This window comes from Crocodylus siamensis, chromosome 4, assembly GCF_052110815.1.
Source record: "Crocodylus siamensis isolate JL-2025a chromosome 4, ASM5211081v1, whole genome shotgun sequence".
In the NCBI taxonomy this organism is placed as follows: domain Eukaryota; kingdom Metazoa; phylum Chordata; order Crocodylia; family Crocodylidae; genus Crocodylus; species Crocodylus siamensis.
The window spans coordinates 194,060,541-194,082,637 of NC_143398.1; the positions used below are offsets into that span (position 1 = coordinate 194,060,541).

At 41.6% G+C, this 22,097-nt stretch overlaps 1 protein-coding gene across 1 annotated transcript; it reads left to right on the top strand.

The window, feature by feature from the left end:
• Positions 1 to 61: 61 nt before the first annotated feature.
• ZSWIM2 (zinc finger SWIM-type containing 2) lies at positions 62 to 21,214 on the top strand. Its single transcript, XM_090045276.1, has 9 exons — positions 62 to 217; positions 305 to 381; positions 5,587 to 5,627; positions 8,278 to 8,497; positions 8,793 to 9,044; positions 12,400 to 12,484; positions 13,756 to 13,868; positions 15,345 to 15,498; positions 16,999 to 21,214. The coding sequence occupies exons 1-9, from the start codon at positions 71 to 73 to the stop codon at positions 17,794 to 17,796; spliced, it is 1,887 nt and encodes a 628-aa protein (XP_089901402.1). The 5' UTR covers positions 62 to 70; the 3' UTR covers positions 17,797 to 21,214.
• The last annotated feature ends 883 nt before the right edge of the window (positions 21,215 to 22,097 follow it).

Genomic DNA, 22,097 nt, shown 5'->3' on the forward strand with positions numbered 1-22,097 from the left:
ACACCGGCGGTGGGCGGGGACAGCGCGCGCGGTTGCCGTGGCGACACAACGGCGGGGGCGCTGTGCGGCCATGTGGCGGGCGCGGCAGCGGAGCCCGGGCGAGAGCGCGGCGCTGCGGCGGCGGCAGGAGCGGGCGCTGCGCTGCACCATGCGCATAGTGCGGGAGCTCGGCCCCACCGCCTTCGTGCTGCGCGAGGAAAGCGGGCCCTCGCAACGGGTACGGCTCGCCTCGCGCCCCACCTCCCGCCCACCCCGTTCTCGCCCCCCGGCGGCGGCGGCGGCTGAGCGCGGCCTGTTGTTGCAGGTGCTGCTGGGAGCCCCGCACTCGTGCACCTGCGCCGCCTTCCGGAGAGAGCGGGACCTGTGCGCGCACCTGTGCTGGTAGCGGCCCGCGCCCCGCGAGAAGGGAGGGGCCTGGCGCGGCCCTATGGGGGCTGAGGGTGGGAGCGCAGCTCCACGGAGGGTCTCGGCCTTGGGACTTCAGCAGCGTCACCAGCCCCCGCTCCCCGCTTCCCCGAGCCTGGGGAGCCCCAGCGCCGGGTGGCGCGGCGTTGAGCCCCTGCCCCAAGTATTTCGGTTCCCGAGGGCGGGGGGCACTCGCTGCTTTCGACCCGGGAGGGCCCCAGCACCATCCTGCCCTGCCTCTCTGAGGACGTCCTGTCCCAGCAGCTCCCCAGGTCTTAAATATGAAATTACCGTATTGGAAGCTCAAACTGATCGCATTAGCTGAAAAGCTATCATAGGCTGAAAAACGAAGCAAATAAGTCGTCATCTTATTTACTTCATATTGCTCACTGTAAGTTGCTGTTGAGCCAGTGAGAACTGGGTCCTCCAAGTTGAAGCCTTCCTTTATGTCAAGGCAAAGCCATTATTAAAAAAAAGTGCTGCAAACCCAGAAGTTGGTTAAGACTCTCTGAGAGTGACTTGAGCTTTACCTGTGCTGCATCAATTAAGTGTCTCAAAAATTGCCCCACGTTTTGAACCTGCTTACTGTTGTTGATCATACATCAGACAGGGATTGAAATGATTGTATAAATATGATAATTATTGTATACCTGGCAGTGCTGCACCCCGAGGCTGGTGAACATCACCATGTCCTCAAGATGGGCCACAGCAGGACAGCACAACCTTGCCTGTCAGGCACCGGGACGTGGCAGGATCACCATGGAGACCAAAGGGGAGGGCTCCAAACTGCTGATGCTTTCTAGGAGCTGGGAACGCTATTAGCTCTTGGGACTCTGGAGCAAGGGGTATTGACTAGTATCCCTTTGTTAAGTGCAATGTCAATATATGTTTGGCCTTCCCAAGCTGTTGTAGGAATTCATCAACCTGGGGCATTGGGTAGGCACATGGGCAGATCTAGGATTTTGAAAAGGGGGTGGCAGATAGTGAGGTGCATTATAGATTTCATAGATTTCATAAACATTAGGGCTGGAAGGGACCTCGGGAGATCATCGAGTCCAGCCCCCTGCCCAAAGGGCAGGAAGTCAGCTGGGGTCATAGGATCCCAGCAAGATAAGCATCCAATTTGCTCTTGAAGGTGTTCAATGTAGGTGCTTGAACCACCTCCGCTGGCAGACTGTTCCAGACCTTGGGGGCTCGGACAGTAAAGAAATTCTTCCTTATGTCCAGCCTGAAACGGTCTTGCGGGAGTTTGTGACCATTCGACCTCGTCATCCCTTGGGGCGCTCTGGTGAACAGACGTTCCCCCAGATCCTGGTGGTCACCCCTGATAAACTTATAGGTGGCCATCAGATCACCCCTGAGCCTGCGCTTTTCCAGGCTAAAGAGTCCCATGGCTCTCAGCCTGTCATCGTAAGATCTGTTTTCCTGACCTCTGATCATGCGTGTGGCTCTCCTCTGGACTCTCTCAAGCTTCTCCACATCCTTTCTGAATTGTGGAGCCCAAAACTGGATGCAGTACTCTAGCTGCGGCCTCACCAAGGCCGAGTACAAGGGGAGAATGATGTCCCGGGATTTGCTCGAGAAGCATCTATGGATGCACGCCAGCATTTTGGTCGCTTTACTAGCCACAGCATCGCATTGCAGGCTCATGCTCATCTTGTGGTCAATGATGACCCCCAAGTCTTTTTCTTCTGTAGTGCTAACCAACATAGCACTGCCGAGCCTATAAGGATGCTGCAGGTTTTTCCTCCCAAGGTGGAGAACCTTGCATTTATCGATGTTAAACACCATAACACAGCACATATTTTTCTCCAAGCAGAAAGAAACTAGAAGCTTTACTAATAAGCAGGGTCCTGGGCCTGTATTACTCAGTTTAAGATTGGAACAAGTTGTAATCACTCTGCCTGGCTGTGAATTAAGAGCTTCCTTACCAAGAGCAGCTAACTGTTCTGCAGTTCTGCTGTCGTATGGTGGTTCGGAAACAACATGAGCATTAAAAAGAAGAGAGGGTAATTAATGTCTGTGGAACCAAGAGTTTAGAAGGGATCAGGTAGATTCTAATGAAAAATGATTGATAAGAGAATTTACCTTTACTGAAGAGGAGACCGGAGGGTAGAAAACCTGGCATTGCTGTAGGAAATAGCCTTTTGGATTGAACGTGGACATTCTGCCCAGCAAGCCTTACTTGGGACCAGAAAGTATCTGATGTCATTAAACAGAAAGCACCTAGACAGATTTGGAATGACAGGAACAAGCTAGCACTGCCTCTGTAAAGAGCAGCTTCTTGCTCTCTAATCTATCTGTTTTCCCCAGTGTCTCTGAACAGGTTGGTTGCTAGAAGGAACTCATCTTTGTTATTAGGAATTGGCAGCAGGTGCAAGAAGTGTCATCCGCTTTTGCAAAAGGCTTGTGCCAAGAAATCTTTAGCTTCTCAGCAGTCTCCTCAACCTTCTTCCACTAGCTCTGCCAATTCAGTTGACACAGCTGCAAGCTTCCTGGTCCCGACGTTCTGAAAGCATCTTGTTTGATTTTATACCTTTAGCTGTGGTCTCTTTGAAATACATCTTGCATTTTTTTACGTCCTCCGTATTTGCTGTTTAGTGTAACTTGGGCTACTTCCTGTTGACTTCAGTAGGACAGATCACCAAATGCTGAAGGATTTCAGTTTGGCTCAAAGAGCTCCTTCAACCTTGGTATTTAGTAATGGTGATGTAGTATTTGCCTTCCTGTCTCTTTTTTTGTTTGGCAGTACACAAATGTCTTTTGAGGTGGTTTTCTTAAGTAGCACCTGTTCCACCTGGAGGGGTAGTTACATACACAAGTTAAGCAGAAGTATGATAAGGTGTGAATCTTACAGTGCCTAATGTACTCCACACTAGCTCTCCATCCACAAAGGAGTTCGTCTGGAGTGTCATATTTACTCAAATCTAGGATGACTTCAAATTTAAGACAACCCGTCAATCATCAGATTCTATATGTGGAAGTACTTCAGCAGGGAAAGCAGTGGCAGGGTCCAGGCAATGTAGACTCAAACGACCGAATCTCCTGTCCCATTCCTGTCACTCCTACTGCTTACCCTCCCTGCCATTGCCTCCTATGATGCCAGCTCCCCCACCACACACAGGTTCTGATTCCAAGCCCGGGTCAGGGCCAGAGCAATAGCAGCTGCCTGTCTCCTGGCCTACTCAAACCCAAGGTGAGAGGCTTTTCCCTCCCCCAGTGAATGGGGGAAAAAAACTTCAAGTTTCAAGGGAAAAAAGTGTCAAGAATTTATTTCATAGTTTCATAGTTTCTAGGGTTGGAAGGGACCTGAGCAGATCATCTAGTCCGACCCCCTGCCATGGCAGGAAAGAATACTGGGGTCAAATGACCCCAGCAAGATGTTCATCTAACCTCCTCTTAAACACCCCCAGGGTAGGGGCCAGCACCACTTCTCTTGGAAGCTGGTTCCAGATCCTAGCCGCCCTGACTGTGAAGTAGCGCCTGATATCTAACCTAAACCTACCCTCTGCCAGCTTGTGACCGTTATTCCTGGCCTCAGCATTCCCCCATTTTACCGTTTGAACAGGTCACCAATCATATTTTTATAATTTAATATTGTTCCTTGTGTAAGCAAAAAAATTGGTAAACAGAATTTTAACGTGGATTTTAAAAATTCCTACATAAAGGACTGTTAGGGATATTATCTATGTCTTGGATGAAGTGCATGTGTGGGTTAGAAAATAGCATAGAAACCAGTAGAAAAGAGGTTTGCAGGATAAAGTTGTTAAGCAAACTGCCAAGAGAAGTTATAGTGAAGTAGGGCTGCAAGGGATCTCCAGAGGTCATCTAGTCCAGCCTCCTGCCTTAGGCAAGATCATCCCTATCCAAGCCGTCCCATAAAAACTAACCAAACTCTACATAAGTCTACTGTCAACCTTGACGCAATGCAGACCTAACACTAACCAGTCACAAGTAAAGCAGGGGAACCATGGTAGCCAATGTCCTTCTTCCATAAAATGTCAATATGTGCTCAAGAGATTCTGGGTAGAGGTTCACATACCTCCCACTACAGAGGAAAACAGAAACCCACACAGTCTGTGTACCAGTCTGACCATGGGGTAAAATTCCTTCCTTACCCCAGATATGGTGTCAGTCTGACCCTGAGTGGAGGGGCAAGATGCTGAGTGCTCCGGCTCTGACCTGGCTTGGAATCGGAACTTCTGCCCCCTCCCCGCTACCACCCCCTAGGAACCTCTGGCTTTGGTCCCAGCAGGTGCATTGGCATACCCCAGTGAAAGTCCCCAGCCTTGCCTGTAGCAAGTACCCGCTGCTTCTAGGAAGGCTTAAAAACACCTGACATATAGCAGAAAAAGGAGCAGGGGGGCAACCAGCCAAGCCCAGAAACATAGTGCCATGGTAGAACATAGGCACTACATCTAGATCATCTCCAACCAGTGGCTCGCCAACCTGTTCTTGAACACTTTCAGTGATGGAGAGTCCACAACTTCCCTAGGCAGTCTATTCTGCTGCATCACTGTTCTAAAAGTGAAGAAGTTTTTCCAAATATTAAACTGCAACTTCCAGCCATTGGTTTGCATCCTCAGCAGCAAGAGGTACTTTCCCTTTTCTTTATGGTAGCCCTTCAAGTATTCAAAGACTGCTATCATGTCCCCTTTTCTACAAGCTGAACATGCCTAGCTCCTTTTGCTGCTCCTTGTATGGCTTGCTTTCTAAGCCCTTGATCATCTTTGTTGCCTGCCTCTGGACCCTCTCTAACTTCTCCATGCCCTTTTTACAAAGTGGAGCTCAGAACTGCATGCAGTACTCCAGATGAGGTCTAACCAGTGCCAAGTAGAGAGGTACTATCGCCTCCCATGCCTTGCACCTAATGTTTCTGTTGATGTATCCTAAAATCAAATTAGTCTTTTATGCAGCTGCATCAGATGGCAAACTTGCATTGAGTCTGTGGTCTACCAAGACTCTCAAGTCCTTTTCCATAGTTCTGTAAGTGAAATAAAGGTCCTAATAAAAATACATTTGTAGCAGACCAAGGTATAGTTTTGCTGTTTAATGCTAATGTTATATTTCTCTGAAGTACCATAAGCCTTTTGTTGTACCCCCAAATCTAAGGCTGAATTAGCAAGTAATTTGTTTTAGCTTAATTTGTAAGATGATAATCTTTTTGTCGTTCATCATTAGGATACTGTTGAAGAAATTCAAACTTCCAAGAAATCATGAATGTAGGTTTTACCCTCTTTTTTGAATTTTATATATTGCAGAAAGAATGCAACAGCTTTTAAATTTACAAAGGCAATGTTCTCTGGAATTTGTAGGGTTACTTTTCAATCGCTGTTTTTTTTCTCCCTAAACTGCATATAAAATTGTTATACTTCAGGCCATTGCCAAGATTTGGCTTCATCTTTCTAAGACAGAACATCTCTTTTATTGCATCAACAACATCAGCTGCTTCTGAAACTACCCTTGTAAAATGTTTGATGTTAAAAATCTAGTAATTTACAACACTTGTGGGTTGTTGGAGGAGATTATTTCTGTTGTTAGAGCACCTGGCAGACTAGGTATTCCAAAGAATGTTCTGTTTACATGTATTTCAGTAACTTAACAAGTATTTTTGTAGTCATGGGCAGATGTTGTGTTATATTTGGCTAAGTAAAGAAAATACAGTTCAGTTTTCGGCCACATTTGTGCCAAATAGATTGTGGGCCAGCTGAAGGCCAATGAGCTTTTCAGCATAAATTAGAATACCTACCAGAGCTCATCAGATTTGTGCAGTCTTTGCCTATACTAGCAATAAACTATACCCATATCCCAAATCTCTGTTCTGTTTGGTGCCTAAAGGCTCTGAATAGTGCCCCTGTAAACGAAGTTGGAGATGCCTCTGTATGGTCTAGTGTCCAGTCTTTTCCTGGAGGGATATGCTTTTTGTGGATCCCTAAAACTCACTGAAGTTGCTCATGATGGTATGGGCCAGAATCATTCCATTTATCAAATCTCACAGAGTTTAGGATATTATGAGCCAGATTCTCAGTTGAAGTACATTGACATGGCTTTATTGTTCACAGAATTGTTTTAGAGAAGAAAAAGGGACCGATGTATATATTTTTTTATAAATTAAAAAACAAAACAGACGTGAAGTGGAAGTTCTAAAAATATTCATCCTGAGTGAAACAATAAATATAAACCTTAAAGTACAGCCATTATCAAAATAGTTATTTTGAGAAAAGTAGTAATTTCATATTATTTATATTTGTACTTTTAGGTGGTAAGAATAATGTAGGTTTAACTTTTTTGATAAAATTAAACTTTTGCAAATTTTTTTTTTTTACTGTGTGCTTTTCAGAGGCCACACCACCTCAAGAAAAAGTTACCTGGTTTATACATAAACCTTTAACCATTAGGGTTGTGCGAAACTTTGGTCGCTGATTCGATTTGGCAGAGATTTGACCCAGTTCAGCAGCTGAATGTCCAAATCAAATCAGGAGACCCTTTAATCTCTCTGAATCAAATCAAAACCCTCCGAATCGGTTCGGAGAGATTCGGACATAGACATAGCTTTAAATGTTTTTTCTACGTATGTCAAGGTACCAAGTGGCTCATGATCGCTGTGATGGTGGGGCAGATGGAGCATCCCACAGGAGCGCGGGGCTGGGGGAGGTCCCCAGCACGCTCAGCGATAGACCTGGAAGTGGACCTGAAGCATTTCCAGTCCGCTTCCTGGTCCGCCACGGAGCACACAGAGGACTCACCCATCAGCTCAGCGACTGGTGCCTCCTGGGTCGGGGGGGGGTACACCTGGGGTCCCTTGCAGCCAATTGCTGAGCCAGGGGTGTGGGGGGGAGATTCCTCCCCCCCCCATGTGCTCGGTAGTGCACTCCTGTGAGATGCTCCGTCCTCCCCACCATCGCAGCATTCACAAGTCACTCCTGGAACCTTGAGGTATATAGAAAAAACATTTAAAGCTGTGTCTATTGCTGAATCGCTGATTCTCCAAATCAGCATCAGATCTTCAGATCTGGATTCAGGTGAATCAAACCAGGACAGTGATCCAAATTGACTAATCAAATCCTCTAATTTAGGCCGAATCTGAATTGAACATGGCCCGGTTCGCAGACCCCTATTAACCATGCATTATCAGTAAAATTGTTCTCTTATTTCTTGTTACAAAACCTATATTGCAGGCATCAGGAAGTGCACAGCCTGACTTTCCAGATGATTCATTTAGCAGTGCTGGCTGTTAAGGGGGAAGAGCTCTATCTACAATCATATTTTTTAAGAAAGGGAGCAAACTGGATGGAAAATCTTACAATGGAAGACATTGATCGTCTCAGTGTTGTTTTTAGACTAATTTATTACACTATAATAGTATTTTAATATTTAATGCAAATGTAAACTCACTTCCAACATTGTAACACCACTAATGCTATACTGCAATGTCAGCATTTGGATTTGAGGTAAAGTGCTTACATGAAATTTGAATCTATGACTTTCTGGCCTAGAAGCAAAGCATGCCATTTTATAAACTGTGTAATTTAAAGAGTTTTAGTTTAGAGTCTGTTCTGAATTGTTTCAGGATATTGGTCATACATTAACCTCTTAACTAAATTTAAATATCTGTTCTATTAAAAATTACAAAACAAAACACATTCTGCCATAAAGATCATTTTAGGTGAGAAGCTGTAAATACACCATCATTTTAAATTTCAAAATTAATTTCAAATGAGGAATTTAGATTTGCAATATTTCTTGGGCTATAAATGTATCAAAACTGACATTGTACAACGCAGATTATATAGACTGACACCTGTAACAACTGAATATTTCCAAGTGTTAAAGTTTGGCAAAGAGCCTTCATTTTGAGTTTATTTTCGGTAGATGCCTTTCAATTAGGTCTCCTGGAAAGAGAAATCAATGATGTGCTTCAACGACTACATCAAGAACAGCCATCTAGCCCAAAAGCAAAAGCTCTCTCCACCAAAACATTAGAGAAAGAGGATGATGGATACATTAATCAGAAAGAAATTGATGTGGAGGATGTCTGTCCTATTTGCCAGGAAGAACTACTAAAGAAAATGCTTCCCATCACTTACTGCAGGTTAAGTAAATAGTTTGCTTTTCATGTTATACATCTGGCAAGAGCTGATTTTACTTGCTAATTATAAAGAAGTATCATTTCTACACAATTCTGGCTGCAACAAATCTATAAATGGGAAAGCTTTAACCTACTAGTAAGCACCTCTCATTACATATACACCTCATTTTACTGCAAGAAAAGAAAGGCTATAAAACACTGTTGTAATTAAAAAAGCTAGGATATTTAGTTTGAGATAGCAGATTTGACCAAGTATTTATGGACAGGTACAGAAATTGATGGTGTTTTGTTTTTGTAGGTACAGCTGTGGTAACAATGTTCACATCACATGTATGAAGATTTGGGCTGATCACCAAGGTGAATTAGAGAATGAGTCTGTGGTAAAGTGTCCCCTCTGTAGGGAAGAATTTGCACCATTAAAGCTCATTATAGAAGAATTCAGGAACTCTGGTCAGCTTGTGACTGCAGCAGAGAAAATGAGGCTTGACAGACACCTTGGAATCCCCTGTAATAACTGCAGAGTATTTCCAATTCAAGGAAAATGCTACAAGTAAGTTTTTTTTATGAATACAGAGTACGTACATTTTACCTGTATCCCTTCAAATATATAACTTATTGCTTATTCTACCTTTTGACTTCCCTGGAAAATAAATTTTATCTGTAAAATGGATTACATTAGTTCTTCTAACTTAAAACTGAGTATGTCGTCAACCACTTACTATTGATTTCTGATCACTTTGTGTTACAATGGTATGTGCAACAGACACCTATTGAGATCTTTTAGTCACTGATGTAATGAGGTTGAGTCACCACTTACAGTTGTCTAGTGTAATTCAGTTAGTATGAAATCGTGATTTTTACTGGAGAGAGCCCTATGAATAACCTTGCTCACATGAGTAATATCACTGACAGCATTACTTCTTGTTAAGAGTAAAGTTTCTTACAGAATTGGAATATTTATGCTGACTGGATGTTTTTTCTTCAAGTTAGTTCTGCTGGGAATTGAATCAAGGTCAAATGTACCAAAATTCAGTTTGACTTTCTTTTTAAAAATAAAATAGTAACCATAATCTGGTTCTCTATCAATCCAGAACAGCCATCAAGTTATTTTAAATCAGTGTTTCAAAAAGTGATTTTTCACTTTTGGAAAATTGCTTTATTGTTGGTCCCTATGTTATATGCTATACCCATATAACATATGGGTAGTTTGTTTTTTAACCCCATTACTGAGGAGTATGCTATGTTTCATAGTTTTTTCTTCGGAAGGGACCTGAGCAGATCATCAAGTCCAACCCCCTGCCATGGCAGGAAAAAGTCCTGGGGTCAAATGACCCCAGCAATGTGTTCATCTATCCTCCTCTTAAAGACCCCCAGGGTAGGAGCCAGCACCACTTCGCTTGGAAGTTGTTTCCAGATCCTAGCCGCCCTGACACTGAAGTAGCGCCTCCTGGTGTCTAGTCTGACTCCATCCTCTGCCAGCTTGTAACCGTTATTTCTAGTCACTCCTGGTAGTGCTCGAGGGAACAAGGACTCCCCCAGTGCCTGCTGATCCCCCCTGACTAGTTTGTACCAGGCCACTAGATCCCCCCTCAGCCTTCTCTTGGGGAGGCTGAACAGGTTCAGGTCCCTTAGCTTCTCCTCCTGCCCTGCTGCCCCCTGATCATGTGAGTGGCTCTCCTCTGGACCCTCTCCATGTTGTCCATATCCCTCTTGAAGTGCAGCACCCAGAACTGGACGCAATATTCTAACTGCAGCCTGGCCAATGCTGCATGGAGAGGGAGGAGCACCTCCTTGGACCTGCCTGAGATGCATCTGTGAATGCATGACAAGGTATGGTTGGCCTTCCTGACCACATCCCCACAGTGCTGGCCCATGTTCAGTTTGGCATCAATAGTGATTCCAAGATCCTTTTCTGCCTCTCCACTGACGAGAAGGGAGTTCCCCAGCCTGTAGGTATGGTGCTGGTTCTTCCTCTCCAGGTGCATCACCTTGCACTTGTTAGTGTTGAAACCCATCCTATTCTCATCTGCCCACCCCTGTAACCTGTCTAGGTCCGATTGCAGCCTATTCCTCCCTTCTAGCATCCCCATGTCCCCCCACATCTTAGTGTCATCACCAAATTTGAACAGGGTGCTTTTTACCCCCTCATTCAAGTCACTGATGAAGATGTTGAACAGTGCAGGACCAAGGACCGAGCCCTGGGGGACCCCATTGCCCACATCCCTGCAGGTCAAAAATGATCCATCCACCACCACTCTCTGGGTGTGGCCCTCCAGCTAGTTAGTGACCCATTTGACTGTGCAGGTGTCGACACCACAGTCCCCCAGTTTTTTAATGAGAATGGGGTGAGAGACAGTGCCAAAGGCCTTCTGAAAGTTCAGGAAGACTATGTCCAGTGCTACCCCTGCATCTAAGGATTTGGTGACCTGGTCATAGAAGGCCACCCGGTTGGTCTGACAGGACCTGCCTCTAATGAACCCGTGTTGGTTGCCCCTAAGCATAATCTCCCCTGCTGGCCCCTCGTAGACATGCACCAGGATAATTCTCTCAAAAAGCTTGCCTAGGATCAAGGTAAAACTAACTGGCCTATAGTTTCCTGGGTTCTCCTTCCTCCTTTTTTTGAAGATGGGAACCACACTGGCCCTCCTCCAGTCCTTTGGCACCACACCAGAGCACCACGAGTGCTCATAAAACCGTGCCAGGGTCCCGCAATGACCTCTGCTAATTCCCTCCGCACTCTGAGGTGGAGATCATCTGGACCAGCTGATTTAAATATGTCCAGTCCCTCCAGAAATTCCCTGACTAGATCCTCCCTGACCCTAGGTCTGGGTGTGCCTCCCCTGGGGCTTGAGGGGGTCCCACTGGGGGACTGATATGGTCCCTGCTCGGGAAAATGGAAGCAAAGAAACTGTTAAATAGGTTAGCTTTATTGTCTGATGTGACGACCAGATTTCTTGGCGTGTCTTGCAGGGCCCCCACGTTACCCGGTACCTTCTTTTTGCCCCGTATGTATTTAAAAAAGGACTTTTTGTTGTCCTTGATCCGGGTAGCTAGTCCCAGTTCCATCTCCACCTTGGCCTTCCTGACCGGCCCCCTGCATCCACGAGCAACCGAGGTATAGTCCTCCCTGGTGATGGTCCCTCCCTCCCATTGGCTGTATGCCTCCCTTTTAGCTAGATGTTCCCAGATGCTTTTGGTGAGCCATTGGGGCTTTTGCACCCTCTTGCCCCCTTTGATCCGTGTTGGGATTACCTCTCTTTGGGCTTGGAGGATTGTCTCCTTAAGGAGCGACCGCTCTTCTTGGACACCCGACTCCCCTCCCCTCTGGGACCTCAGTGCCTCCCTGACTATTCTTCTTACCTCATTGAAGTCTGCCCTCTTGAAGTCCAGGGCTGCTGCTCTGCTGCAGGCCTTTGTCACCTTGCGCTGGATGCTGAATACCAGCAGGTGATGATCGCCCTGTCGCCCAGGTGGTTAAACACCCACAGCCCCCTCACCAGGTCATCGCCCATGGTCAGCAATCAATGTTGATTTCTTCATCCTGAATTAGAATCTTTTGAATACCATGAACCTATCTACCCTATTGTACAAGCTTTATTATCTGTAATATTTTCTTATGTAAATTGTTCTCATTCAGAAACCTAAATAGTCCCTCTTTCCCCCTAGGTAAGAATAGCACATGGTGTAGACTTCTGTGAAAAATTTAGCCAAAAACTGATAAATATTAAGTGTTGCTTCCTAAAAACTTACCAACACTCCAATAAGTTTGAGTTAGATTAAGTGTATACAGGTAATTTAGGACTTCGTATGCCAAAACTTTAACAAAGGTTTTCTTTATTTTTATGTATCATTCTAAAATGTTAATAGTCCATTCTACAAGCCTCCTATTTTGTTGTGTTTCTTAGGTGCACGGAGTGTATTGAATATCACCTATGCCATGAATGTTTCAAAAAGTTTTGCCATCCTCCACATGTTTTTACCTTTCGACAGGTATGGTACTGGGTTTTATTACACTGCATCCAAAGCCGTCTAATAGACAAATACAGGGAATATTTTATATGGAAATGTAATAAACTGTTCTTTTAAAACAATATATGCGCTGAAGAGGATTTCTGGTTAAAAGACAGCCCAATAAAAAGCCCATAAAGAATTAGGAAGAACACCTTAGAACAGTGGTCTCCAAAGTGGGGTGCGCAAGATGATCCATTGAGGTGCGGGAAGAAAATATTAGAACTTCTATTTAGATGTATATTTATATAAATATACATATATTGGGGGTGCGTGCTCAAAAATTTTTTACTGAAAGGGGTGCGCAATCAAAAAAGTTTGGAGACCACTGCCTTAGAAGGTACTTCAGAATGTTCTCAATTAGCCTCTAACTACATTACAAGGAGGTCAGTTGTCTTTGCAGTAGTGGTCTCTATTTTTGGCCTGGGCCTTGATACAGCTCTCTTTTGATAATGGAGGAGTCAAGAAAATGAGAAAGGTAAAAAACATTCCTCCTCCAGTGTCTGGTAGCACTTCTGTGGAAAAAATAATACACTTAACTTCTCAGTTGCTTCATTCCAGCATGAGGATCTCTGCAAACGATATCCGGAGTTAACCAGCTAGCCAGCTGGCTAACTCCATCAGGTGTGGTTTTATTGGAGCCATAGCTCTGAGGAGTGCTGAATATAAAGGCCTAGGGCTCAGGCAGGAGATTATAAGTATGAAATGTGCTGTCCTCCCACAGGTTCCAGAGGGCTAGCTATTGATTTAGCAGACTCATTTTGAACATTTCTGTAATTGGCTAATTCTTTTATATTGCTACACTGTTTTGTGGAGCCAAAGCATTGATAATATGGATAGCAGTTACCATGGACTTGGATGCAAGGGGCAGTGTCAAACACACGTCTGATTTTCCTGTAGTTTTGCCTTAAAAGACCCAGAAACATTAGCTCTTCAGTTTTGCCTAAGGATAAGAGGGTTTTTTTGACATGCGTCAAGATGGTCTTTAACTGCTATGAGTCAGCACACCATACTTTAAGGTTTTTCCAAAGCTTTAGATGAGAAAAGGAAGTCTTCTTGGAAAGGGACTTCAGTCAGAACATGATTAACCTGTATTTTCTGCTACAGAAACTGATAAAGAATGAGTTTATTAAAATATTTATAGTTCCTCTTTTCAAAATTTACAAAGAACCAAATTCTGAATTAGTATTCTTCCTCAGTTATTTTTGGGCTATATTCTGTGGTTATTTATAAGCTCTTTCTGAATATTATAGAAGAGAAATCAGAGTTGGAGATCACTTAAACACGTTTCACAATTATCAGCTTCAAGAGGGAATTTAAAAAACATTAATACACAAGATGAAGAAGAGATGTTACATCTTCAGAAGTAAGATACCATGTTTCCCATACTGTTTAAGTTTTGAGTTTCCATAGTCAACATTATTTAAACAACTCAGTATATTTATATTTTATTGTTTTTAGAAATGCTTTCTAGAAAGCAGATATTAACTTTATCATATTAATGTACTTAAAGTAAGTTAAACGTAATTTACAGGTGAGTGAATTTCTTTTCACTTAGGCTTAGAGACTAACGCCATGCATCTTGGAAAAGCATTTTAAATTGTCATGCTCTGAGCTACCTTTCGGTTAAGAGCAAAGAAAACCCATCCTGTTCATTTACAAAGTAATTAAATGTGGAGGTAGGTGGGTTAGTATTTTTTAGGAGCAGATTATTACTGAGATGAATCATTTGATTTGGAAATAGGAAAGGTAGAATCCTATAACATTTTGGTGGATAATGGACAAGACTTTCATCCGTATTTTTAATAAATGTAATTTGCTTGTATCTGAATTTGAGGACAAACAGGCTCAGATAAATATGAATTTTGATCTCCTATAAATGTACATATATTTATACTAACAAGGTTATTGTATTAAAGATAACCCACTCCAAGATACCTAAAGAGTTGGAAGCAGAATCTTAAACTGTGAGTGTGTTTCAGAATGGGCCCATTTGACCTGGCTCAGAGATCAGTTGTCCTTACAGTAGTGGTCTCCCATCATACTCTTCAGAGTAACACCCTTAAATTTACTATTCAGTACTAGAACAGATTACTGTGTATGGTCCCTAATCCTGCAATGTATGCATCTCCCACAGTGTCTTAGTGAGGCATGAGAGCATTGCAGGACTTCAGGGATAATGTTCTGCTTTTGCACCACAAGCTTCCTGTGGGGTACATCTATACTGCTTAAAGGAAGCTGTGACTGCGCATTACATTTCTCCCAACACTCCTTCTCTGTTGCCAAATTGCCAAGCCTTAATTGGTGGGGTTGGGACTGGGCCACACCCCTTCCCCCCACAGAGCTGAGTCAGCAGCAGGCCATGCCCCTTCCCCACAGCTGGATTGGGCTCTCCAGCCAAATTCAGTGCATGGATGGACTCAGCTTGCAAGATAAGAAGGTTGATCACCACTGGTATAGATGTAGACTGTGACTGGACAAATTTCTTAACTTCTTTGTGCCTTGGTTCTTCTAAAATAAAGTAATCCCTCAACCAGGAAGATTGATGTAGAAATTGCTAGGTGAATTTCTGTAGCTTATATTACAGGAAGTCTGAATAAATTATCATAATTATTTCTCTTAGGGGAAGATCCATTTGTGGCTATTCTTTAGCAAGATTGGGGTCTTTGAAATGACTATTGCAAATTGTTGATTAGGTAAAAAAAAATCACTCTACTCAATAATCAGCTCACCAGAACCTGATATTCCTATACCAGAGGTTAGCTTTCCACTTTGAAAATGTCAGTTTCATTGGCTCTTTTTCTAATTTATTGAAACGTATTCTGTTTTTTATATTTTTTAGGACCAATTGTATCCCAGAGCACATTGTAAAATCTATACCTTGCACATTGGTTAGGAAATGTAGCAATTTACTTGCTCCAGGCCTGCAGTGTAGACTGTGTTTGAAGATCTTTTGCCTTGGTCAGTATGCAAGACTCCTGCCATGTAATCACAAGGTAAAAGTGCATTCTTAATCTGTGTTGTCATGCTTGTGTGGTGTAGAGATTTATTTTATACAAAGTTCATGAAATATTACATATCAAATTAACTTAAACATAGAAAATAATATGATTGTTCAGCAAACAAATCATTAGGTAAATAATTTGATTCGTTATTATCATACTGTATTTCAAGACTATCAGCACTTTAATCTGTTAACGTTCAACATAGTTTTACTAGCCTGTTTCTTAATATTATGCCTATCAACAAATGATTACACTCACTGCTTAGATGGCAGTGCAAATACAGTATTATCAATTAAATGTAGGTAGCTCAATGGCAACGTTATTGAGAAAGTCCAGGGACTTTAAAGGAAATTAATTAAAGTTATGAGTGGCTTAATATTTACATACTATATGCCCATGTGTATTTATTTTACAGTTCCCTATTGTCAGTGATGTGTGCACCATTGTAGAGTAAGCTCTGAATGTTCGAGAGTACTGTTCACTGGCTGCTTGTGCAGCCTCATTCTCCATTCATTTCCTTTTAACTGATGTGTGCCTGGAACAAATATTCTAGTGCCTATCACCACTCCTGTGGGTGTGAAAACAAAGTTATTTTTAAATTTTAATAGTAGGTAGTTTTCTGTCTTGCAAATGTTTTGATCCCATTAAACACCCATCTAAGACTGGGTTTTATTTATCTATCTTAAAAAGAATACAGGATAAAAAGGTAGCTTCTGATTCTGATTTTGTAGTCCTTAATTATGGAACCTGATTGTGTTCTCAACATACTTCTGCGGAGTAAAAAGGTTGACTTTCCTGGAACTTGCAGCGTTGTGTATAACTTGACACTATAAATAAAAGTTACATAATTTGGATCCACTTATCTTTTTAAGAGCACCCTAGCAACTTGTGCACCAAAAGCAGTCTGCACCAGTGCTTTACTAGACCCATATAAAACATTTCCAGATTATAAGAATTTGAGAAAGATGTCTACCTGACTAGCAGCATTCTTTTTGTTGACAGAATGACACCATTTTTCATGATGATTTTTACTGTTCTGTAGAAAAGCAAAGCTACTGCTTGGAAGTAGACACAATCAATCCAGCATCAATAGTTACCAAAGATATATAAGGAGAAAACACTGGAGTCAGCACTAAGTCTTTATGTGTCAGTGAGCATAGATGCAATTCTGTTCTTCATAGGAGCAGTTAAGAACTTAATTGATATATTGAACAATTCAAGTGCATTGGTTTACAGCAGACAGCTTAGCTTCTGATAAACCATTTGCCTCAGTAAATACTCTCTTAACATTTACCAGTTTCACATTGACCTAACCTGGAGATTAGTGAATTTACTTTTGGTTTCTTCTTGGGAGAGTGGACAGTCATAGGGACTGGAGAATCAGACTTTGAATTTTTATTTATTTTTGTCTTCAGGAATAATTTGTACTTAAACTGGCATAGTTAAAAATAAGCCACTTTTTATGTATTTGACCCATGTTTTGTTTTTAAGTTCCATAGGAAATGTATTGATGATTGGTTGCTGCACCAGAAAAATGCATGCCCTGTTGATGGATATATTGTATACAATCCATTAACTTGGAATGACGTTCCAGCAAATCATGATGTCCATCCATCAGGCTCTCAAACCAGTCTGAGTAAAATTGCCAAGCATATGGAGCCAGAGTTATTTGTGCCTGGAACTGGACTATTGTCCAAGCAAACACAATTTGGACATATTTTTGAAACTTCTCAAGTTAGCCTCAAACAACTTCATGCCAGCAAAGATCCATCAGATGCTCAACAGGATTTAAATTTAACTACCTTAAGCTACCTTCATCTGGGAAAACCTCATTCTAGCCAGCATAATACAAATGGAAACCTGACTTTACAGTTTTCCAGGCACCTAAAAAATGTCCCTCTTAGCACTGTCCAGAAAACACGTACCTTGAAATCATATTCTGTTGCACCTAAAAGAGATGCACATCTCAGTAGCATCAGAGACCTAACTGGAAGTAATGCAGACAGAGGCACAGAAGTGTGTCAAGTTGACTATGACAACTTGAAGAAAGCAACTGCTGTTAAAGGAAGAAATGACCAAAGTTCAACATCTGTAAGATTTCCTGGAAATTTGAACTTTAAAGTTAATTTGGGTACAATTAACCAGAGATCATCAAAAGGGGAGGGCAGGTTTGCAGAAAAATCCAAACCTGAAAGAAGGCTTTTAGCAAGACTACCTAAACATAATTTGAGTCTTAAAACAGAACCAGTTTTATTAATGGAAGGATTTTCACTGAATAACAGGTCATGATATCATACAATTTATTTTATATAAATAAATAGATCTTACTGTCTTAACGCATTGGATTTTGTGCTCCATATTTTGACTCTATTTTATTTTCTTTCATAGTGAACTTCCTAGTGGCAGTTTCCAACAAGTTTACGTCTCCTTTACACTACTGTAGTAGCTTAATTTAGCCAGTGGGGAAATAGGAATAATACCCATAACCAGAGATGTGGGGCTTGATTTTTCTGTGGGAAATTTTCCATTTCTAAACATTCATTGTTTCATAAAATTAATTAGTAACAATAAATGGATGCTAATACAATATTAGACAAGCTTGGTAGTTTCAAAGGTGTAATTAATGTTTTTCAGATTATTATCCCTAGGAATTGTGTGAGAGAGTACATATATGTTTTATTGATTTGTAAACAGGAGGGTAAATACACTCACATAATAATCCAAGCCAAAAAGCAAGTTATGAATTCAACTAATTGGCTATGCAGGTCAAATCAAAACCAAAGTTAAAATTCTTATTTCATCTCAGACTGCAAGTGAAAGCAAAACTAAAACTGATTCATTTTTGTTTCCTTTCAGTTCAGCATACACACAGAGCAGTGTCTTTTTCTTTTCTTGAGTTGGGGAAGTTGGAAGTGTCTGCATAAGATGTTAGTTTTTTAGTGATTTTTGTTTGAAGTAGTCATAATAATGCCTAATCAGAAAAAAAACGTGTGGGGCATCATTATGGTGAAGTTCAAATCACTGAAGGAAGAAAGTTGGTAGATGTAAATATGGTGGGCAGGAGTGTGCTAATGCAATAAGAATGCAGAAACATTTAATAACATGTAGAAACTGTCTTGAAAGAGTACAAACTAGTCAGAGGGGACCAGCAGGCACTGGGGGAGTCCCTGTCCCCCAAGCACTACCAAGAGTGACTAGGAATAACGGTCACAAGCTGGCAGAGGGTAGATTTAGGCTAGATATCAGGAGGCGTTACTTCACTGTCAGGGCGGCTAGGATCTGGAACCAACTTCCAAGAGAAGTGGGGCTGGCTCCTACCTTGGGGGGTCTTTAAGAGGAGGCTAGATGTACACCCTGCTGGGGTCATTTGACCCCACTACTCTTTCCTGCCATGGCAGGGGGTCGGACTCGATGATCTACTCAGGTCCCTTCTGACCCTAGAAACTATGGAACTATAAGCTATATACAGAAAGCTAATACAATGAAGTAGTGGAACAACGTTTGAGAAAAGTCTACTTCAGAAACCCTACATAAGCAGACAAATTAATCTATTAAACAACACACAGTACAGACTAGCAGCTATATTGTTTTAAAACATTCTAATTTTAAAAGTTGTTAATGCAACTCTGGACTATTATTTATTTACAATATTTGTATCCTGCTTTTCTGCTTGCACTGAGCACCCAAAGTGGCTTAGGTTTAACAATATATTTTTTTTAATTACATGATAGATAAAAAGTTAACTATTTCAACCCAGTAGAGTGAGCTTAGTCCTCCCCACCATGGTAGAGGCCAAACTATACTTCTCTTTGGCCTTGCAGGCCCAGGGCAGCTGAGCAGCAGACTGTTCTTTCTGGCAGGGAGGAGAGAAGCAAACCTCCTGTCTCCTCTTCTTCTGATGGCTGAGGCCAGACTAGAATAGGCTAAAATAAAAATCTTTTCCCCTTTTTGCTTCAGGAACTTAGTAGTAGCTCAAGTGAAATAGCAGATTTGCAAAAAATGAAAATGTTGAGCTGCCAGGTCTGGGGGAAGAAGCAGGCTCCTTGCTTTCAAGATCACCATCACCAGATATGCAATCCACTATGAGTAGCTGTTCAAGACAGTCAAGCTTTGTGGACAAAATGTCAAAAGAAGATCAAGAAAAAGCAAATGAGACTTTAGCTCAAGCTACATTTGTAAATGGTACACCTCTTTCCATAAGTGAAAATCAATACTGGAGGGAATGTTACAAACTAATGCGCCCATCATATATCATCATTTTGCTAATCAGACTTTGAAGAAATTAGAGAAAAAGAAGGGGAGGGAAAGTGCACTTTTATTGCCAGGGGAAACTAGGTGGGACTCGGCTACAAAGTGTTTACATAGTTTGCTTCGTACAAAGAACTGTTTGCAGTGTGCTTCAATAGATGACATAGGTATCCCAGATTATTCCCATGAACATTCGGAAGTAGTTTCTCGACAACAGTGTGTTCTGGGTTTGAGTTCAAATAGCATTCAACTTGCTACTACCAGCTGCAGTGGCTGTCAATAAACTTGAAGGAGATGCACCAAGCTTTTCAAATATTCCAGAGATATTCAGACAACTGATTGAAAATCTAATTGAGCTTTTGCCTCCTTCTTCTCTTTTGGATAGAGGTGAAGTAAAAGAAATGTTTACTAAGAGTTTTGCTTTCATCCAGTTCATGAAAGCCTTTTGGATCCTCAACACAGAGGACAACATTTATCAGAAGATTAATTATCTACTGCTCTTGATACAGTTATGGAAGTAGCTAAGAATGTCCCCAACATCAGCGAAATAACCATGATGACAGACATTGCTGAGTACTGCACAAAAGAAAAACTTTGGAGCAAAGACATCATTTGGCAGAGAGCAGAGAATACGTCTCCTCTCACATGGTGGAAGAGATACTGTAACACCCAACTGCTGTCCAGGATTGCTCTAAGGATCCTAAGCATTCTACCAACAGCAGCTTCTTGTGAACAGAACTGGAAGGCTTTCAGCTCAAGGCAAAAATGAGGAACAGATTAACAAATGAATGCACTGCTAAACTTGTTTCTAGTTCTCAAAATCTCTTACTTCTGAAGAATCAGTCAGAAGCACAATTAATGAAGAAGATGCAGTGTGATGATAAATTGCCCTTGCCCATAGACTTTGATAAAACCATCCTTTAGCGCAGGGGCGGGCCATTATTTTGGGCGGAGGGCCGCATACTGAGTTTTGGCAAGCCATCGAGGGCCGCATGACAGGCAGCCCAGGGACAGATTATTATTTTCTAAATTTTTTAGGGGCCCCGCAGGCTGGATAGAATGGGCTGGTGGGCCACATCTGGCCCACAGGCCGCATTTTGCCCACCCCTGCTTTAGCGAAGGAGAATGTGGTTCAAGTAGTTCTGAATCAGATTTGCCTCAATCTTATTCTGAAATGGAACTAATAAGTAGTGCAAGTGACTCTACAGATAGTGACAGTGAAACTGGAGGTGCTGCAATGACCTCAGTGGAAGAGAGTTAAACTCCATTGAAGTAGATGAGTGGACAACCAAGGCATAGCATAGCACGCACAGTTCTTTGGGTGTGCTAAAATTAGTGTGTCAACAGTTTTCAGTGCCTTTGTTTTTTTTCTTAAAGTTAAACAAACCAGGTAAGAAAAGTACATGCTATTGTGTATTGTCTTCCTATTTTTACAAGTATTCCAATAAAAATAATTTATTTCCACATAAAGCTTTGAATTTGTTTGAATATAATATTTAAAACACACTAAGTGTGCTGTATTTAATTTTTTTCCTAATCAAATATTTCAGTTCAAATACTTGTGGCTATTGGGACATAAAATTAACAAAACTAAAAAAGTAAGTCAAATAAATATGCTAAATCAGATCACGCTGTATTTAGGGCACTGGAAAAATTTCCAATTCAGAAAACCCATCTCTGCCCATAACTGAAATAGGCTCACTAAACTGAAGCTCAAAACTGAGGGGTTTGTTGACTATAAGTAAATAAATAAACAAACAATCTTAATTTAATGTCTATTAAATGAGATATACAATTCCTGGAATCTCAATTAATACTTATTTAATGTTATTGATTAGTTTCAAGTACTAACTTTAAAAATCAAATCGAGAAAATTTATAAAAATGGGCTCTAAGTTTCATAAAGAGAGTAGATAGTATTTATATACCTCATGAGAAAAATGGAAGTCTGTAATGGTGTTTTAGTTCCTTTTGAAAGTAAATCTGCACCTTAAGGTCCATATATTTGATGCACTCTCATCTTCAAACTCCAACATCAGTTTATCAACCCCTCCACCACAAATACATCTTAGTTTTTGAAAAACTATATAAAGTTCAGGGTGTTTGAATTATTTGCAATAAATTGGAGCAAATGTGTCATTCAGAGCTATAAAAAAATAAGTTAAACTAGCATGTGTCATTTTCAATAAAATCTTAGTAAAAAGATTTAAATACAAGGAAAAATCTGTTTGTAATCAATGTTACATTAAAGCTCTTATTTCTTTGCTAACATCCTAGCTTTTCCTCCTATATTTTCATTGAAAAAATAAAAGAGGCTAGGCTGGTTTCAAATTGTAGGCAGGG